Source organism: Perca fluviatilis, chromosome 7 (assembly GCF_010015445.1).
Source record: "Perca fluviatilis chromosome 7, GENO_Pfluv_1.0, whole genome shotgun sequence".
NCBI classification, from domain to species: domain Eukaryota; kingdom Metazoa; phylum Chordata; class Actinopteri; order Perciformes; family Percidae; genus Perca; species Perca fluviatilis.
In genome coordinates this window covers 29,687,795-29,708,426 of record NC_053118.1, presented here as the reverse complement: position 1 = coordinate 29,708,426, position 20,632 = coordinate 29,687,795, and the positions used below count along the sequence as shown (strand labels likewise).

Sequence of the window (20,632 nt, the reverse complement as noted above, 5' to 3'; positions counted from 1 at the left end):
AACAATCTTGTTATTTTTTTCTCTTTTTTTGAAGAGCCATGTGATGTTATATCAAATGCATCAGAGTGGGTTCACAGGAATGGCTGATGTTACAGGCACAGAGTGACAACAGTCAGCCTTTTGTTGGTCTGTGTTGGTACATTCTGTCCACAGCCCTTCACTTTTATCACCCTTTCACAGTGCCTTGTGTTGTCACTGCCAGTATGTGTAGTCAATAGGCCAAATAACAGCATTTCTCAGAATAATCAAACCAGTAAATTAGCATTATGGGATGCTATTAAGTAAACAAACAAGACACATACACACTTAGCGACCTGAGGTCCAAGCAGAGGCTGGATTCTGCTAAAGCCATCGGACCAATAATCATTTATATGGATAATAATTCGTGCTGCACTGATTTTCCAGCATTGGTATTGGAGGGTTATTTACAAACTATAAATGTTGGGACGTTCACATTTATTTGACATTTTCTTTTAATTAATTTTAAAAGATTCCTGTATTGGAAGTGGTATTTTTTTCTATATCCCAGTTGGATCAGCAGAAGTATAATACTATACAGTAATTCCTCTTTTATATAGGAGAAGCATGTGTGATTGAGGTCTACTGCGTCATACAAGCCTCTCGCATTGAACTCATTCATGTGAGACTGATGTCACAAGTTAATGCCTCGTTATAGAGTCCCGAGTGTGCAACTGAGTTTCTTTCTTGTCAATGTTAAACCCAACTACATAGAATTTCTTTACACAATGACTAAAAAAGGTTAGTTACAGTTTTACTTCTGCAGCCATGCTCTCTGCTCTCGGTCTTACTCTCTGTACTCCCTTTCTTTCTATCTTGTTTCCTTTAAATGGTAGGGTTAGATGTTTAAATGTCAGTAACCTTAAATTCCCACCCCTAATATTAATAATCCCCAATCCCATATGTCTACCAACGGCAGGTGGCAACCAAACTGCGTTCAACCCAGGTCAGGATGAGTGTTGACCCTTTAAGAACACCCTCCAATGCAAAAATAGCTCTGTGGAAAAAAAAGAAGACGTTTTCACACCTGTAGTTCGTTTGCTTTGGTCCGAATCAGTTGGGGAGTTAGTAAACTTGGAGCAATTTGCCCTCGGTCGGTTTGGTTTGGTTTGGTTTCACACCTGGAAAAATCCAAGCGTACCAAAATGCGTCATTACAAATCAGGCAAGAACGTCCAGCCCTCTTATTGGTCGGATATGTCTGGGAGCGGGAGCAAGAAAGTAAATACAGGAAGAAGATCCTGTGTCTGGTCTAGTGGTCAAACCAGCTCATTTCATTATAATGATCAGACATCGTTTCGCAAGAGACGTTACTGCATCTGCTCTGGTCACCGAGACTTTGCTCTGCTCTGCCGGCATCTGTCTCCAATTTTATCGGCAGCTGGTTTGACCACGGAGATACGAGTGACAGACGGCAAGCTTGACTGCAGTCTATTTCTGTGATAGAAACACTGCAAACTGCTACAGTTTGCTGCTCTGCTGCATCGCAGATTGCTAAACACACCTGACTACAGGAGACATTAGCTCAGACTTGCGGAGTACATATAGTGACTGCGATTTGAGTACCGAGACCACCTCTTCGAGCAGGTCTCAGTACGCTTGTTTGGTCCGCTTTTGGTGCGCACCAGAGTTCGATTGCCGCGTTCTCACCTGCCCAAACGAACTGCACCAGTGGGGCAAACGAACTCTAGTTCGATTCAACTGAACTAAAAGCTGTCGGTGTGAAAACGCCCTCAGGCTCCTAATTTCTTAAATAAGACTACTGCACTGTTGTTCATTGGTAGGCTCTGGCAAAAGAAAAGCAGGTCAGTCCGATACAAAAGTTGATCCTGGCTCAGCTTTAGCTTAATCAAAAATATGCACTTATTAGACCTGATACCTTTTTATGGTGTGCCACTTTAAATAGCATCATGCCAATTATACTGTTAACTGAGTATGAAGAGAAAATGATTGCTGCTTTGACAAAGTTCTACTTTAAATTGTAAAATCCTGCCTCAGAGGGGTACAGCATCTTTTTCTTTTTTTTGTGAGTCCGATAACAAACTGGACTTGCTGGACTGGTTCGTATTACATCTTCTTCTGGTACCTATAGCAACACGCTCATTCCAACACTTTGTGTTTCGATGCAGTGCTATTATCGGTCAGAACACGGTCTAACCCACACCTCTTTGTTAGTCTGAATGGGGTCAAAGTCTGTTTTAATACCCTGTGGTTTTGAATGGTTAACTGACCACAGTCTTGCATCTCTAAGTTGTTGTGTTTGTGATCAGTAGACCTGAATATCTGCAGGAGACTTCTGAATGCCTGACTTTGCCGAGAATGCTCTAGAAATCCTCTGCAGGCTGAGAAAGGCCTTTTGTACTGAAGTCTTTTCCTCCCCTGTGTGCCTTTGTGGCTTTTACTGTAATAACGATGGAGAAACTGAGGGAGGAAGGGAGAGCGTGAAGCGAGAGAAGGATGGAGAGGTGTAAGAAGAGTAAACTCGTGACTCATCAGGCGCAGAGGGTTCACTGAGTCAGAGATGAGGCAGGAACATTGGGTGGTGGATGAGCCATGGGACTGATGGGAATAGATGACTGTAGGTAGATTTAAAAAAAAAAACAAGTCAGGCAAATTTGTATCGGGCAGTTTATGAACTTCAAGGCAGCATAATGACTGGATCATTTTACAATTGTGCACAGCAATTTTGTTATTGTAATGCCCAGAGAACATGCTTTATTTAAAAAGGAAAGCACAATATATTCTTCTACAAAACTAATAGTAGTGATTAATAATGACGGAACAACTTGAAAGATTTAATTAGCTTTCTGACCTGCATTAGAAGTTTATCATATACCAGAGGTTTATATCACTCTAAGATTATACTAACCCAGCAAAGTGCTGTGGAAGGACACACGTTACAGAACAAGGCTTGTACAGTAACTGTCTGGATGTGGTTCAAAGCACTGCTTAAAAAGTGCATGTACGCTCAGAATACCTTTCCTATTCAAATAAGGCTTTTAGCTTTAGCTTGGCCTTAAAAAGCATATCTTTTAGCCAGAGCTACTTTGCTTCATGCCTTTTGTCTGGCCGTGAATCGATTGCCCTCTACACTCTTCGTGTCAACGGCCTATTGATGCTGACTCTTTTTTTTTTCTCCCTCTCAGTCTTATTAGTTTTTCTGTATCGATTTCCCAACTGATGCGGTTCTTTTGTATAGCCATTGAAATTTGAAGAGTAAAATTGTCTAATTGATTTTAAAGAGGCCTCTTCAAAGGAGTACTGTTTCCTCATATCATACTGCTCCGACAAATTTGACTTTAAAATGTATTTGACATTGAGGTACAATTACAGGGAAATATATAATGTTTCTATACTTTTGTCTTAATCTAAAACCATTGTTAATTATGATGGTGTAAATAAAAATCTGAATTTTTGCCAACACAAAAACAACGCAAATATTGGCATTTGATATTAGTTTCTGATATGATTAATCCCTAATTGATTTGCAGTGAAAACAGACTTTATCTTGGCTGTTTGCTGAACACTTCACTTGCTTTCTCTTACACACGTGTTTCTGCTTAGACCCTTCATGATCGGTTTCTCTGGCAGAAAATAAAGTCTTATCTGTTTACATATTCAAAAGGTCATATCTGAAGGCGGTAATCATGCACATTGGTCTCAAGTCCAGATTTAGAAATAGACGTGACTTTAAATGACGGATCCTGACAGCTCTACTGAGTTCATAACAGCTAATTGAGAAAAGTGTTCACAAAAACAGGATGAAGACTGAAACCACACAGTCAAGTTGCCCACATGACAAACATCACACGCCTGACAGCAGCTACCCTCCATGTGTTGTCATTTGCCTTTTAATGGGTTTCAATGCAAATCTGAGCAAACCGTTTGTGAAACCTGTTCACTTTGTGTGCCACAGCTGTTGTCTTGGGTGACGGCAAAAATGTGAAGTTCAAAAGCAACCAGGCCACAACAAGCTTGCATTTGAAAAGGAGTTGAGCAGGGTCATTATATCAGTGTGTGCCTCTCATTCACTCTTGCAAACATTCAAGCTCCAATGCTCCTTTCATCTCTTGCAAGATCACTTCTGATGAGTTTATAACGGCAGGTTTTAATCGTGTTTTATCTGTCTTCTCTTTTCAGGTGTGGCAGGTAGAGTAGCACAAGGTAGAGGACCGCTTCCCCTCACCCCTGCCCTCGCCTTGAGTCTGCGTTTTTGTTTATTTTTCTGCCCGGATACAACCCGCAACCTGGTGAATTCATGATCACATGACCGTGGATATGGACGCAGTCCTGTCCGACTTTGTCCGTTCCACTGGAGCTGAACCAGGATTGGCCAGAGATCTGCTAGAGGGTGAGTATTTCATTATACCACTGGTCTTAGACAGAAAACATTTTTATAATTGTCTCAAAACTGCTATCCTTGTGGAATAATACAGTGGGTCCAACGTCAATAAGTATAATAGTTGATGTAAGAGACACATTGTCCTGTGCACATGCTACACAATAAATACTCACAACAATGCAAATTTGAAGTGATAAATGGATAAGTCATGAACATCTAAGGGCCTGTCTACACGTTTACAGATATTTTTTAAACACATAAATTGTTCTCCTCCGTTTTTAAAAGAATATTCTGTCTGTACGCAAACTTTGTTTACAAAATATCTCCATCCACGGCAGCATGCAAAGACACAACTCCAAACGCCCGCCAGGCCAGTAGGTGGCGATAAAGGCTAAATCAACAATACTTGAAATACCAGAGAAGAAGATTATATTGGTTATATCTTTCTGGTACATGGCCCAAGGTGCTATGGTGAAACTGAAAGGTGACTCCTATGTGTGGACAAACGACGATGAGTTGCTGCTCAGCTTCAACCTACAATAGCTGTAGTCCGTCATTGTTGTTGTTTCTAGCGCATGCTCATTACGCAAAGCAAAAAGGGCATGCGAGAATTGAGGAGGTGACATCATCGTTTCCCAAACGCTCTATTTCACATGTCCGCTGGTGTTTGAAAACTATACTTTAAAAGTTGTCTTTTTTTTTTTTAAATCACTGTTTTAGTGACCTAAAACTTTGTTTGCCAAAGCGTAGATGAAAATATCCGTTTATGTGTAGACAGGGCCTAATCAATCACTTCAAGCTGTTATGTCTTCACCAACTGTGTTCAATGAAGTTACACTTTGATTTTATCTTTTAATTTAGCCTTTGCTGCTTTCATCCGTTATACAATTAATCTAAGACAAAAAAGGAGAATTGTAAAGTTGACAGCTGGTGATGTAACGATCAGCAACCAAACTGACCGCTGTCTCAGTCAGTGCTTCTTAGGCTGTTTTGACCTGGTTTTAACATCTGTCCTGAGTGATCGGATCACAAGTGGACAGCTCTAGGTGCTGTGTTTTCACCTGTCTGTAGAATGTGTCTGAAAATGCGTCCTCATTGACCACTAGTGATCGGATCTCACTTCCCTGCTCTATATGCAAATAAACGTACATCATTTTTGTTTGCATATAGGCTGGTTATGTGTGTGTTTATAATGTCTGTTGTTACTCTGACATAGGACTGCTCGATTATGGAAAAAATAATAATCACGATTAATTTGGTCAATATTGAAATCACGATTATTTAACATGATTACTCATTAACCTTTGGATATAATGGATAGTGTCCAGGGTATAATCTGTTAGTGTCCTTTATCTCACAGAAAGAGTCTTTGGATCAGAATAAAATCTGTTTTACTACTGTCAGTCGGTTCAGCTTTACAGATATCACACATAACGTTACACAGCTAATGAACAATTCCAGATACATAACACAATGATGTGCATTTCACATCACATTTTCACTCACTATGACCATTACTAAACATTATACCAAAATATGAACAATAATGTCGCCGTCAGTTGGCTTTTTTGCTAGCTAACCTAAGGAAAAATCCAGCACATAGGCGGTACCTTAGAATAATGTTACATGAAACTGATTTAATGCCCCTGCTCATTTTACATAGAGTTTAACAACAAAACAAAATGCTGAGGGAACATTACTATGTTTTGAGCGGTATGCACCCCCACTAAGCTGGAAAAAGTTTTAAACAGTAAGTGAATACAGCGTGTCGGGGGAATACAACGTCTACTACAGCGGCGAGTCCGAGGCAGAGGGACCGCAGGGTTAGCTAACGTTAACTGTTCCCAGACAACGGAGTTGGTTTTGCCTTTTTTGCTCACCAAACGCTGCTGTGGCTGCCCTCTTTACTCACGCTGAATTTTTTAATTCCAGCGGTTGATATGCACACGACTTGCCTCCCTGACTGTATAGGCTGAGAGAGTTTATGGCTTCGGGGGGTGCGCGTGCGGATGTGGGCATTTGCTTTTTCTGTCATTCAGAAAACGAGTGTTCTTGCCAAACAGAACATGGCAAATAATCTTTTTTTCTCAATTGTACTATTTTGGTGATCGTTGGGAGCCGAAATTGAAATTCAATTAATTGCACAGCCCTACTTTGAAATAAACCAAGTGAAAAATGAAAAAGCGCTGCCCACAGTCTGTCTTTGTGCCGGCCATAGACTGTAGCCTATATAAAAGGGTGCCGACATAAGGAGATCTACTGACAGGCGGCAGGACCTGTGCAGGAGAGACAGGACAGACGTTTTGTGAGTTCAGTTTTCAGTGTGTTTGTAGCTTCTACGGAATCTCTGTGGTTTGAAGTTTAGTTTATATTATATCTGCTTTATTTTACGTTTCATGTTTGCTTGGAGTCGAGTTACGTTACTGCTGATGAAGACCCAACATTTCCTGATTTTGCTGTTTCATAATACAAGCATTCAAATACCAAAATAACTGGAGACTTTTATTGTGAAGAACTTTATAGGAAATGAAACCATTTCACAGCCACTGCTTTGACCATCGCTCATTTCCCCCATCAACTCCAGACAGCACTGTGTAGCTCTGGTAATGTGAGACTAATAATTAAAAGAAAGAGTCGACATAATAGCAGGAAGTTTTGTAGTAATGTCCCACATATTGGTGAATTCGTGAAACTGAAAATAACGTTATTTTCAAGGCAATTGCGCTGCAGAGAGCTTGAGAGACCTGGGTTTATGGGAGCAGGCAGCACGCAGGAACAGAAACACCAACACATCACTAACTGAATATGATAATAACATCCAAATCACAGAATTCACTCTCAGTGGTTTCTGTGTCATGAGAAATACTGAATGAGTACGTAGTTCAGTTTACAATTGAGTGGATCTTTATTGTGGACACAGTAGAGGTGGGCGATATATCGTTTAGACGATAATATCCGAATTGTGGAAGTTAAAGAGAAAACAAATAACGCACACTATAACCTTCTAAACAATTATATGTTTCGCGATTTTAATACTGTAGGGGTTTGTTTGACTGTATTTTTTGTACAAAATCATGATCGTCCCGCAAGAGAGTAAGCTGCTACTAGTTCTTACCTGTGTGTTATGACGTTCACTCATGTCAACAAAGATGGCGGCGCGCGATTGTGCAGCGGCTCTCCTGTCGGTGTATATTTATACAAGTACGTACAGCCACACTGAACTAATCAATACAGGACCACGATACAACACAGCCGTTACGAGAGCCTTCCAGGCGGCTCATAACATCCCGGAGGACATAGCCTGACCGAGCCCTCCAGGTTGTTGTCGGCGCTAGCACGGCGAGCTAGCTATCTACCGGCAGGATGAGAAAATAACTCCGGCACGACCAGAGGCGGAGGACTGCATTTTTGTGCACAATGAATGGAGTACCAACTGCAGGATCGTTGCCCAGCACGGCTCACCTGACTTGGAGCCCTATTGGTAATATACTGACCATTTTATTTACTATGAAAACAGCACACTGCCGTCTACATAGCCCCCGATGCTAACGTTAGCACAAGTTTGGTTCACTGCTAACCATAGTGAACAAACTGCAGTGCGATCACCTGGATACGGGATACAGGGGACTTTAACAAGGCGTCCTTAAAGTCTGTTCCCCTCCAGCTTTCTCCCAGCATGTAGATTGTGTTACTAGAGGGAAGAACACACTAGACCATGTATACTCTAACATCAAAAAAGCACACAGAACTGCACCTCTCCCTCACCTGGGCCAGTCAAATCACATCCAACTCCTGATCCCAGCATAAATCCCAGTCAGAAGGACTATACAGCCAAGTAGAAGGACTATCAGAACCTAGTCTGACCTGGCCCTGTCCCAGCTCCAGGACTGCTTCCAATAAGGACATGGTTGTGTGCAATATGTTACAGAACAGAGCCCTTTGTTTATTGTTATGATTTCATCTTGCTTGTACATTTTCCCAAGAGAACCACCGAAATAGCCTCCGAACAGGGCTTCTTTTAACTTCTAGAAGGATTTCAAAAATATCGTCTGAATATTGATATCGAGATATTGAAAAAAAATATCAAGATATTCATTTTTGTCAATATCTCCCACCCCTAGGACACAGGACACATTCCTGTTGTCACTGCTATTAGAAAACCACCTCAAAATGTGTTTTTTGAGTTCCGATTTGAATGCGTCCTGAGAGAGTTTTCACCTGTACCTAGAGCTGTCCACTTGTGATCCGATCACTCATATCGGATCTTACTACCAGATGAAAACGGGGTTCTGTCTTGTTACTGTTAATTAGGCTATAATACACTAACAGACGGAAGGTATATCTGGAGTCAACAGGGCTCCTGTTGCCTAGCAGCGAACCCAAGATGCAGATAAGAATATTGGTTAAAAATGCAATGCAGTGAGCAGCAGCAAGCCAGCGAGCCGAGACGTGCTCCAAATTCTGATATTTACCCAAGTGAAGGAATGTGCCAGTGGCCTTTACATAAGATAAGACCGTATACATAAGATAAGACCGTTTATGGTTGCATTGACTTATGGTAAATATTAAAACTCATTGAAGATGTGTCATTTGCTCGACATAGAAACAAGATTCAGGATGTCAGGCTGGACCTGGTGACTCTATCCCTCTCTCTGTCTGTAGGCAAGAACTGGGATTTCACTGCTGCCCTCAGTGACTTTGAGCAGCTAAGACAGGTGCATGCTGGGAACCTGACGTATTCAATCGCAGAGGACAGGTCGTATCTGCCACCTGAAAAGGAGATGGCCAGGGTAGGGCGGCCTATACTCCACCGCCAAGATGATGTGGTGCAAGGTGAGGCCACCAGCAATGAGATGTTTGGTAGCTACGCTAGTTTAAAGTGCTGGGCTCAGTAAGTGGTGTTAAATGAGGACATACCACCAATTTTAAGTGCCCACAGCAGGCCCAGGCAATTATCAGCAATAGCTAATGTAGTTTGTTAAAAAAATATACTTACCTACCACCTTTTCTCCACATCCTCTGCCATTGTCTTTTAGCAGCTACAGAAAAGCGTCTGTCGAGGGGCATTTCCCACGCCAGTTCAACTATTGTGTCGCTGGCCCGCTCTCATGTCTCAAGCACTGGAGGTAGCAGTAGTGAGCCACTTCTGGACACGCCCCTGTGCACTTTCCAGCTACCAGACCTCACCGTGTATCGGGATGACTTCCGTGGCTTCATCGAGAGGGACCTCATCGAGCAGTCAATGATGGTAGCCTTGGAGCATGCAGGTGAGAAGAACTGAACCCCAACCCACATATGAGATGCTAGGATTTGCACGCATGGCCTGCTGGTTAAAAAAGAGCTGATTTTTTTTTTATGACATCCTATGCCTTCTCTGTAGAGCTACTACACTGAAAGGTTTGCAGTGGATTCCCATTAATGATGGCTGAATTCGATTCAGCTGCTTCGGTTTCAGGGTCCTGATATGATGTGCTTGCTGGCTCACTGTGGAACAGAGCCATTGTTATTTGTCACTCCTCCAAGTGAAATGTCTGCTGTGATAAAGGCCTTTTATATTGTGAAAGTGTTTGCTCATTGCCAACATGGAAATCCAGTTTTGCTACAATGTGATTATCTTCAAAACATCCTTAGTTTTCCCATTTGTGAAGTACTACAGCAATTGTTTTGAATTAAAACTGTGCCATATTTGTCTTAAAAACAGGTGAGTTAAGTTTTTCTTATTTGTCTTCAGGGCGACTGAACTGGTGGACGAAAGTGGTTTCAAACTGTCAGAATCTGCTGCCTCTTGCAACAAGCGGAGACGGAAATTGCCTGTTACATGCCGCTTCGCTTGGTGAGTATCACAGACCTTTCAAACAAGACCCCGATACCGTGCAGGTTCACACTCCATTAGCATTTATTGAGAGAGCTTCATTGTTGGTTTAAGCACTAATTGCATTTTACAATGTTGCAGTGCACATTCACTTAGCCTTTGTGGCCCACTTAGGAGCCCTAGCACAGGAAATTAATAATGTCCTAGCTAATGTGCAGGCATTGTTCAAGCCCTTGTTGTGCTCCTGGGTAGTAGATATACAAGTAATATTCATGTGCTTAACCTGTTCTTTTAAAAAAGATACTCATAGTTTAAAAAAAAAAACGGCAACAAACTCAGCTTTTCATTCACTGGATTACAGTTCATTTATTTATTTTAATCTTTGAATGAAAGAATTTGTGTCTTTTAAACATATTTTCTAATGCAGGTATGTGGGGTTTTCACGACCGGGACCTGATGCTACGGAAATCCCTGTATGCGCTGATGGATCACGGGCTGGAGAGAGAGGCACTGAAGCGCAGGTGGAGGTGGCAGCAGACCCAGCAGAACAAAGAGGTCTGTTATACAGGCTGCACATTTCTCTGTCATTTTTGTAACTCTGTGATGACTGTATGAGGGGAGTGGTAGTCTAAAGCACGGAGAAGCTTGTGAATTACAGAATGTTGCTTGTTTGACTCATTTGATCAAATAGGGAAAGAATAAACAGGGACAATGGACAAGTCAAAGCCTTGACATGCTTCCTATACCAGCATGTCTGCCCACAGCTGCCCACACATCTGCAATGTCAAATGCACACTCACTTATTAGTTTTCTGTGTTTCATGCAAATCCAGTTATATGTTTTCTATTGAGGTGTTATTTAAAGGTGGTGTTGTAGTGTTGTACTGGACTATATTATATTGAAAGGTGTTTCTAATTTGTCTGTCCTCTCTATTTACATACATAAATAAATATTAGAAACACCTTTCAATGTAATGCAGTCCCATACAACACCACCGCTAACTATGACCCCAATGCTAAAACATTTAATTGAATTAACACCTAACCCTAACAACTCCATGAAAACAAAAACAAAACATTGAACATTATAAAAACAGACTGTATGGCAGAACAGTTTGGATTGCATTAGATTGTATATTTGTACCTAATAAAGTGGCCACTGAATGTGTGTACAGGTACTACAACTGCTGCAACAAGAAAACATTTAAAAGTTTGCATTACAGGTTTGGCAGGATTTAAATATCAAAATCATTTCAATATAGTTAGCACTGATTTCCTTCTCTTGTTAAACTTCCTCATTAAAGGGGTAACGTTAGTTCACTGTTGCTTTTTTTCTAATTTGTCATTGGGCATATATTTATATTTTATATTAATTAACAGTTGATTTTCACTTTTTGTCACGTTGTGCAGCCTTGACAACATGCTGATGACCTTATGAAATACAAACAGTGGTTTTAAGATAGTTTTATCTGCAAGTGCTGGTACCTCCACCTACTATTGATACTCTATCAATACCCCAGAAAGGGAGTGTTTGAGTTGTGTGTGCACTGCACTTTGCTTCCATCACTGTACAAATGCAAAAAGCCTTTTTTTAACAGACCACAGTGACTCCTCCCCATGAAAGCAAGTGTAGCAGCACACTGAGTATGTTTCCCAAGTGGTTGCAGGCAATGTGCAGACACCCACAGAGGAGATGCCACACGAATGACAGCCTTTCAGTTCAGCCATTCTTCAACAACTACCACAGAGGTGTCCTTAAGCAGATCACTTCAACCAAAATTGCTCTAGTGGAGCTGCACAGTGGCCAGCGGTAGAGGACTGTGGCTGCACTGGGATGCTTTCTTGTCTTATTGTAATGTGTAGGTGAATAGGGACATTGAATCTGAGGATAAAAAACATTATTGAGCTGTTTCCTTCTTCATATATGGAGGTTAAAACATTATATTGATGAGGGTTCCGTTGCTACTGTGAGACCGACACAGGGTTTGTAAAGGCACTAGTTACATTTCTTTCCTCAATTGTCAGTATGTAACCTTGTGGGAAGACGCCATAACGTCAGTGCATGCTTTTGTGACATTTGACACTCCCTCTCTAAATGGCGTGTGTGTGTGTGTGTGTGTGTGTGTGTGTGTGTGTGTGTGTGTGTGTGTGTGTGTGTGTGTGTGTGTGTGTGTGTGTGTGTGTGTGTGTGTGTGTGTGTGTGTGTGTGTGTGTGTGTGTGTGTGTGTGTGTGTGTGTCCTTTCTCCTCAGTCCGGTCTGGTGTACACGGAGGAGGAGTGGCAGAAAGAGTGGAATGAACTGTTAAAGCTCGCCTCCAGTGAGCCGAGAATACACTACAGCACCAATGGCACCAACGGGTAAGGTCTGGTTGGACAATGCAGGGACTGTTAACCCAGCGCACACTTAGTCACACTCATGTTTTTATTCATGAACTAACAACTGCGCTCACAGTCGGAACTGAGTGACTGGCCCTCCTTTTAGTCAATCTGTTATTTATTGTAACAGGCATAAGTTCAAAGGGTTAGATATACTGACAAAGCTCCACAATACAAACTCTTAGTTAATGTGGTTTCACCTTCATATGTTTATGAACGTGGCCCACCACAAAGTCAGCCATTGACTTTTTTTTTATTTTGTTTTTATTACTCATAAGAAATCCATTACAGTTCATCCAAACTTTCTTTATCTCTGGTTTTGCAACATTATAAATAATTGTGACTGTTAACCAAAGGCCGTGTTGTTGTTGTCTTCAGGGCGGAGTCCTCAGATGAACCAGTGTACGAGAGTTTAGAGGAGTTTCATGTCTTTGTCTTGGCCCACGTCCTCAGGAGACCCATAGTGGTGGTGGCTGACACCATGCTGAGGGACTCGGGAGGAGAGGGTAAATATGCCCGAAGCCTCACATTGCTAATAATATTTTTTTATAATTTCATCATATAACTCATCCTTTTTGTTTCTCATATAAATTAGATTTGTCACATACATAATTTACACTACACTTGGCAGAAAATCACTAGAAAATTTGGAAGAAAACATTTTTGACTAAGTTGTCAGAGACTAATGACTTGCCTGAGTTGTCCTAATGAAGTAAACACCACCCATCTGGTATCTCAAGCAAGGCAAAACAAACAATAGAAACTACTGCCAAATACTGTGTGATCCATTTCTGTCGCATAAAACAAATGTGCATACACATATAACATTTTCATAAAATAAAATAAAAAGCAACTGGAGCTGAAGCAACAGCCATCATAGTTTTGTTAATTGTAATAGCTGTTAATTTGCTTTGCACTGTTAAGATAATTTAATGAGGTGATAACAGTCTTGTTATGAAATTAATGAAACACTCGTAATTGGCTGAACCTCAAAAGTACGTAGATTATAAATTAACCTTGAACAAGTGAAATACTGGTTTAATTTATGGATAGAGGTGAATGCCCATTTTTGGCTCAAATCCTCCTAGTGCGCTGTATTGCCGGGAAACAGTGCTGAGATCGCCTTTTTTAGATGTTTAATGTCCTTGTTACTCTTCCCTAGCCTTTGCTCCCATCCCGTTCGGAGGCATCTACCTACCACTGGAAGTGCCAGCTGCCAAGTGCCATCGCTCTCCCCTGGTCCTGGCTTACGACCAGGCGCACTTTTCTGCCCTGGTCTCCATGGAGCAGAGGGACAGCTCCAAAGAGCAAGGTAATGCTCTGCATCATCATTCATCTTAATATCATCTGAGTATTCTATTTATTTATTTAGCAGCATCCTAGTAAGCATATAACATTTTAAAATCATCGTCATGGGTGTTACACTTTTACATAAATTCCTCCTAAGAAAAGTTGCTGAAAAATAAATGCCCTCGTATAGTTTACATATATGAATGTGTGCAAGGTTTAGAACTAGTTTTCTGACAAAATGTTGCACTAGGACCCACTTTGCAGCGTAGTGCCTTTGCTTGATGAGTCAGTCTTTTTTTAATATTGACCTTGGTGGTTGATTTATAGTGCTCATATTATGCTTTTTGGCTTTTTCCCTTTCCTTTATTGTGATATATATCTTTTTTCAAAGGGACTTACCATCTCCAACAGAAAACACTGATCACAAACTGCTCCAAACAGCTCTATTGTAGTCCAGCCTTTACTTCTGTGACAAACGTGCGTCACTTTGTAACACACGTTATAATGCTCGCCTAGCTGCTAGCGTGGCACGCCCTCATACTCTGCTTCTGACTGGCTAGCAGTCCTTACTTAGGCACTGCGCATGTGCGACTCCCAACAAAGATGGAACAGAAGTGCGATGCCTCACTCTGTAGCTACAACAGAGAGCTTAACAGGGTGAAAAGAGGAGCTGCAGCAATGTGCAGTACAACAAAAATATGGTGTTTTTTGAAAATTAAACCATGTAAACCTATTTTGAGATAACCTTTAAATGCAATTATGAACCTGAAAATGAGCATAATATGAGCACGTTAAGAATCGTAACTAATGGCCATTGGGCTTTTGAGTATATCCAGAAATCTCTCTAGCTCGAAACCAAATGGCCGACTTCCTTTGTTAAAGTTCACTGATATTTTGCAGATTTGTAGTTAAAAAAAATACTTTCTTGTGATCTAATATACTGCAAATGACTATGTCGATTGAAATGCTGTTTTTCACCTTTTAGAAAAGTAGAATTTTGTGCTCACACTGAAGTTTGTGCACAAATTACAAGTTTATCTTTGAAATGCAAGACATTGCCCAGACATTGAATTGTTTACCAGTCTAAAAATATCTGATTGGACCATCCAAAGACAATATTGGTCAGACGCTGCAGACTAAATGTTAAAATAGGAAAGTGAAACAATTGATTGCACTCAGAAGTATTTCTGTCTGCAGACAATCCAGAGTGCTGGATTCAAATGTTTGATCTTTTTTCTAAGAATACTTTTCCCAATCTCTATCAGCAGTTGTGATCCCTCTCACTGACTCCGAGCACAAAATGCTGCCTCTGCACTTTGCTGTGGACCCTGGGAAAGATTGGGAGTGGGGCAAGGATGACACAGACAACGTGATGCTGGCAAGGTATGGTCTCCTAAAAACAGTTCTTAGTTGTTTGTCATGTCAAATATATTCATATTAAGGTGCCTTTCACAAATGGATTTGTCAGATGTGCTGTTAAGGGTCACAAATGATACAGATTAAAAACGAGAGTGGCGCATGTTCACTTGCATGTGTACTCCCTTATGGACACCTGTCCCTTTAGCCCTGAGTGTCAGTGTCTAGGGATTGACCCCTGACTCCAGATAAGTCACACTAAGTGCCAGTGACAATCAGATTAGCTCTAAATACCTTCTATGAATGGAACCGGGGAAGGAGCGCCCGTTTAACGTGCCCGTTAAAAATAAAAAAACTAATATTTGAATCAAAAAATTGGAAATCGAATACCTACCCATCGAACGAATATTCGGATCTAGCCGTACTGATAATATAACTTGGAAAAGGTCATTGAGTTAAAAGGATAGTGCAGAACAAGAATCCACAACAGCAAGATGATTTTAGTGCATTTGCTATTTACTGTACTATTCAGAGCCAAATTACCAGTTGATGTTAAGCAGCTGCACGCAAATCATTCAGTTTTATTATCGGTCTACATTGAAGACGAGTACCTACATTTTATGGTATATCAAGTTAGCAAACTTTAACATTATCCCAGCAAGCAGCTTAATTTATTTATAACGGAATAAACCTCTGTGTATACTATGTGCATACACACTATATTATTTCTCGTTCTAAAGCTGCATTGATTTCTTGAATTATGTATCTTTTTGCTGGCTACCTCTGCATGTTCTTTTGGATCTATTTTCTGTTGTTGCACATTAGCCTCTGGTATCATCCAGCGCCTGACTGTTGTCCAATACTGGTTAACATCAACTTCCTAAACAACAGTAATTGCATTTCCATAAATACAACACTGGAGCTCTGGCAGAAAGTGTTGGTCTTCTCACTGAGTTTTGACATGTTTCTCTCTCTCTCTATCTTCTCTCCCCCCCCCCCTTTCTTCCAGTGTGGCTTTATCTTTGGAGGCCAAGCTCCAGATGTTACACAGCTACATGACAGTCACCTGGCTGCCCCTGCCCTGTGAGGTAAATATGAAAGTCCACACATACATCCTGAGTCATGTTTGCTCCTCTACAGCAGGGACGTTTAGAAAGCCAGCTCAGACAACAGGATTCATCATAACTTTTATTGGACAGCCTGGTTTTGCCTAAACTGCTTTTGCAATGACAAACACCATAAATTAGTGACACAAAAGATAAGTGAATCATTTTTAACTAACCACGAAGGCTGGTAGAGGATTCCCCAGACTTGTTCAGTATTTTACCAGCCAAATTGAGTTTTGAAATAAAAAAGAAACCCCAATTCTAAATCTAATTATCAGACAGATGCCAAAGCAGTTGGTAGTCATAGTAGTCATTTCCCACACTCATTATAAACAAGGGAAATATTTTTTTCCCTTTTCCATCAGACCAGCTGTCCCCTGACTGCTGTACAAAGTGTATGTGAAAACAAGCTACACTGGGCCATTCAGGTCATAAAGTCACGCCATGCAAACACTGACAAAGCTCCTCTTGTGTGCCACATGCTAACAAGTTAATAGCAGTTTCATGGTTAAGCTGCAGGGACTGGTGGAAACCATGTATTACATTATAATTCAAGGGGATTGTTCTGATAAAAAATGCTACCAGAGGATAGCTGTGTGATGCTCATTATTGCTGAAAGGTAGGACATTCTGTAACTGCTTCTTGTTTGAGATCAGCGTCATCATGTAGGTCATGCCTTTTCTAAATAAAGCATTGTTTATTGTAGAGCTTCCTTAACATGCTTGTAGATATGAAAAGGCATTTGGAAACTGAGTCATTTGTGTATTGCATTGGTCTGCAACAAAACCGCTATATGAATCACTCTTTTCACGTCCTTTTTTCCCCCGTACCTGAGGGGTATGTGCCTGTACTGCTAGAGTTTAGCCTGAATGTGACTCTCTTTTTCCCCCATTTCTTATGAATATTTCCATTGTCATATTGTCAGCGGATTAGGGCCTGATGTGCATTTTTCTTCACTATTTTTTTCACTAGCTTGTGTTTCTGCTTTCCTTGCAGCAAGCCCCTCTGGCCCAGCCCGAGTCTCCCACAGCATCAGCAGGAGAGGATGCCCGAACGCCTCCTGACTCAGGAGAGTCAGATAAGGAGTCAGTCAGCAGCAGCTCCAATGGCAACGGAGAAACAACCACAGGATCAACGGTCAATGGAGGAGGGTCCTTGGCCAAGAACAGCTCCTCTTCCTCATCTAGTTCCTCCAGCAGTGGCTCGGCAGGGACAGGAACAGCAGGGAAGGACAAAACCAAGAAGGAGAAGGACAAGGATAAAGACAAGAAGAGGGCAGACTCTGTGGCCAATAAGCTTGGCAGTTTTGGCAAAAGCCTGGGCAGCAAGCTGAAGAAGAACGTGGGCGGACTGATGACAGGAAAGAATGCTGGAGCTGGAGGTGCCAAGCAGGAGGGTGTGGAGAAGAAGAAGGGCTCGTTTAGGGGGAGGAAGGGCAGCAAGGATAGCTCGCCTTCAGCCCACGCCTCAGAGGATTCTGGGAAAGGCTCCCCCTCCTCAGGTAGTGAGCGTCTCAATGGAACAGGGAGCAGTATGAGCAGCAGTGGTGGGAGCAGTACTGAGAGCGATAACTACAAGTACAGTGCTGATGTCAAGGTGAGCCTGGGCATCCTGCGAGCCGCCATGCAAGGTGAGAGGAAATTAATCTTTGCCAGCCTTTTGACCACCAGCAACCGGCAGCCCTTCCAGGAGGAGATGATCCAACGGTATCTTGCCGATGCAGAGGAACGCTTTCGGGCCGAGCAAGAACAACAGCGGCGTGATGCAGAGAGGAAGGGCGTCACCAATGGCATCCAGCCACCTAAGAAAGAGACAGTTGTCGGTACAGAGCTAACCTACCGGCCTTATGAGGCCAAAGAGGAGCTGTCGGAGAACTTGTCACCTTCCTTTAACCAACTCAAGCCCTCTCCTTTGAGCCCCTCTATGTACTCTGGTGTTGTGCCCATCCCCCGGCCCTCCTTCATAGACCAGACTCCTGCTTCAGCACCCCTTACCCAGCACCTTCATATGCACGGCTACATGGATACTCGGCGCCAGCTAGCTGGTGGCTCCCCGGCAACCTCCTACCCCGGCCTGCCCTCTTACGCCACCCTTCCCCGGCACTGCCCTACAACGCAGGGTCCCTCCCATCCCCAGTACAATAACTCACAAGGCCCCGCCTCCCTGAGTCCCTCTCGCCTCGCGCCCTCATACCCCCCTGAGTTTGACCCACCAGACTACCCTGGGTCTGAACCCGCTGGTGGGAGTTACACCAACGGCTTCCGGGACATGCGCTCCAACTTAGACTCTCGGAGTGGGCAACCCCCGGTCAGACACTACTCACTGGGCAGTGCCGGTGGTTTGGCCAGCCTGCAGTCCACCCGCTGTCGGACACCTACCTGCACCTACTACGGACACCCCGAAACAGGCAACTACTGCTCCTACTGCTACCGGGAAGAGCTGAAGAAGAGAGAGCCAGAACCAGCCATCCACAGGTTCTGAATGGACCTTTGCTATGGCTTGAATTTGATGAGTGGCCTTTTAAAAAAAAAAAATAAAAAATATTACGGCTGGGGCGGATCAGCCTCTGAATGGACAAAAGAAAGGCACAACCAGCTCCCTCCCTTTTTTTTTTTTTTTAGCTGTGTCACTTCCTGTTGGAATAGACGACCTCAAAGTGGCAGAGAGTCAACACTGTGGCTGCCCGATCCGTACCGGAAACCTGATTTGTTCTAAGCACGTGCGAAGATGGTTGAGGTTAGGCATTGACTTTGAATGGTTAGGGTCAGGATTTGATTTTGTTTATTTTGCACAATTAAATCAAGACAACAGTAACACAAGAAAATAAAGTAATATAAAATAAAGATTGTGCAGGTGAGATTAAGAAACCCCCTAGGGGCTTATAGAAGGAATCTCACCCAAGGAAGAGAAGAAAAAAGTATATAATGAACAATTACAAGAGTCCTAAACAAACAACTTGAACGCATGTAAGCACTGAATTACAAAAAAACATAGGACCTGAAAATCTGGTTTCCGGTACGGCTCGGGTAGTGACAGACATGACTATTAATAAGCAGGCTGGTTTCTGGCTGCTGGGGTCACATGTTAGACCATAGAATACACTAACTGCACTTCTGTTACATTTTGCTGTGGCTCTTATGCAGGCGTACGTGTGTGTGTGTGTGTGTGTGTGTGTGTGTGTGTGTGTGTGTGTGTGTGTGTGTGTGTGTGTGTGTGTGTGTGTGTGGGGGGGGGGGGGGGGTGTGTGTGTGTGTGTGTGTGTGTGTTTTGCAGGCTCTCCTCCTTTATCAGTTTAACGCCTTGCTACTGTCTCCTCCTAGTGGAGAGAATGTATATGGCAGGCGCCATACATAACACTCATCAACACGTATATACAGTACCGGCACGCATATATACTAAGTTAGATTCACACTACTACACACACAGACATGCAAGCACAAACAGAAAAGGCACGAGTGTATCCACTACATTTGTGGTCTGTGATACATTTGGATTGGTTAATTAAGGGATGTTTGAGCAAGTTTGAAGTCACATCCGGTTAGGGTGATTTCAGTGTTACTGTTACTCAATGCTTGCGTCATATGTACCTCGAAACAGCAGAATGAATCCTTGTCGGTCACCATTTGCATAATGCAAATCGAAACTACCGTGCAATGCAAATGATTAAGCGTACTGTAGGCTGCTGTGGTGCTAATGCTCCAGAATGCAAACACATAAATGTCCATGCATTAGAGACAACTGCTCTGCGCTGTCATGCTTTTGGCAAAACACAATTTATACATCTATAAATTGAGTCATAAAGACGTCAACATTTTAAAGATTAAAAGCAATTGGCCGCATTGTTAACCAGGCGTTGTTGAACAAAGGCGACATAGCAACATAGCACTACGGTAAGATACTGTTCCCAGAGTCTGATCCAGAGTATTAAATGTGTTTGTTGCAGTGTTTCTCTTTCATGGTTGGGCTTCCTCTTTCTGTAACAATGGTTGGTGTTGAGGCATTTGATTATTGGCATCGGCATGCAATACTTCACACTACAAAGTCAAAATGTCACATCCAGCACAACAGCTTTTGGAGATGCCTGTCAAATGCGTAACATGCTGTAAAGTTAAATGTGTAAAATGTGAATAAACACATTTTTGGATTTCAGAGAAGTAAAGCAAATACACCATTTGTTATTAAACAAATGACAAACTTGCTCTAAGTCAGCGAGGATGTCTGCAGTTGTGACAATTGTCTCCAATTTCTGTTTGCATGATGCAAATGTTGATACCCAATAACATTCACATTGTATAGAAACAATTCTGGTCACACGTTTTGAAATGACAAATCCT

At 42.1% G+C, this 20,632-nt stretch overlaps 1 protein-coding gene across 5 annotated transcripts in view; it reads left to right on the top strand.

Annotated features, from left to right (window-relative positions):
• Window positions 1-19,518, top strand: part of otud7b (OTU deubiquitinase 7B) — a 43,329-nt gene extending 23,811 nt beyond the window's left edge. The window contains exons 2-12 of one of the 5 annotated variants that reach the window (XM_039805732.1): window positions 4,158-4,368; window positions 9,022-9,192; window positions 9,399-9,626; window positions 10,091-10,192; window positions 10,599-10,726; window positions 12,422-12,528; window positions 12,925-13,052; window positions 13,709-13,858; window positions 15,105-15,219; window positions 16,202-16,280; window positions 17,295-19,518. In XM_039805732.1, the coding sequence (XP_039661666.1) occupies window positions 4,284-4,368; window positions 9,022-9,192; window positions 9,399-9,626; window positions 10,091-10,192; window positions 10,599-10,726; window positions 12,422-12,528; window positions 12,925-13,052; window positions 13,709-13,858; window positions 15,105-15,219; window positions 16,202-16,280; window positions 17,295-18,779 (2,778 nt within the window). In that variant the 5' untranslated portion in view covers window positions 4,158-4,283 and the 3' untranslated portion in view covers window positions 18,780-19,518. Of the gene's footprint in view, window positions 1-4,157; window positions 4,369-9,021; window positions 9,193-9,395; window positions 9,627-10,090; window positions 10,193-10,598; window positions 10,727-12,421; window positions 12,529-12,924; window positions 13,053-13,708; window positions 13,859-15,101; window positions 15,220-16,201; window positions 16,281-17,294 lie in introns of all 5 variants that reach the window. The other 4 variants (XM_039805731.1, XM_039805729.1, XM_039805728.1 and 1 more) reach the window with 4 other exon arrangements.
• The last annotated feature ends 1,114 nt before the right edge of the window (window positions 19,519-20,632 follow it).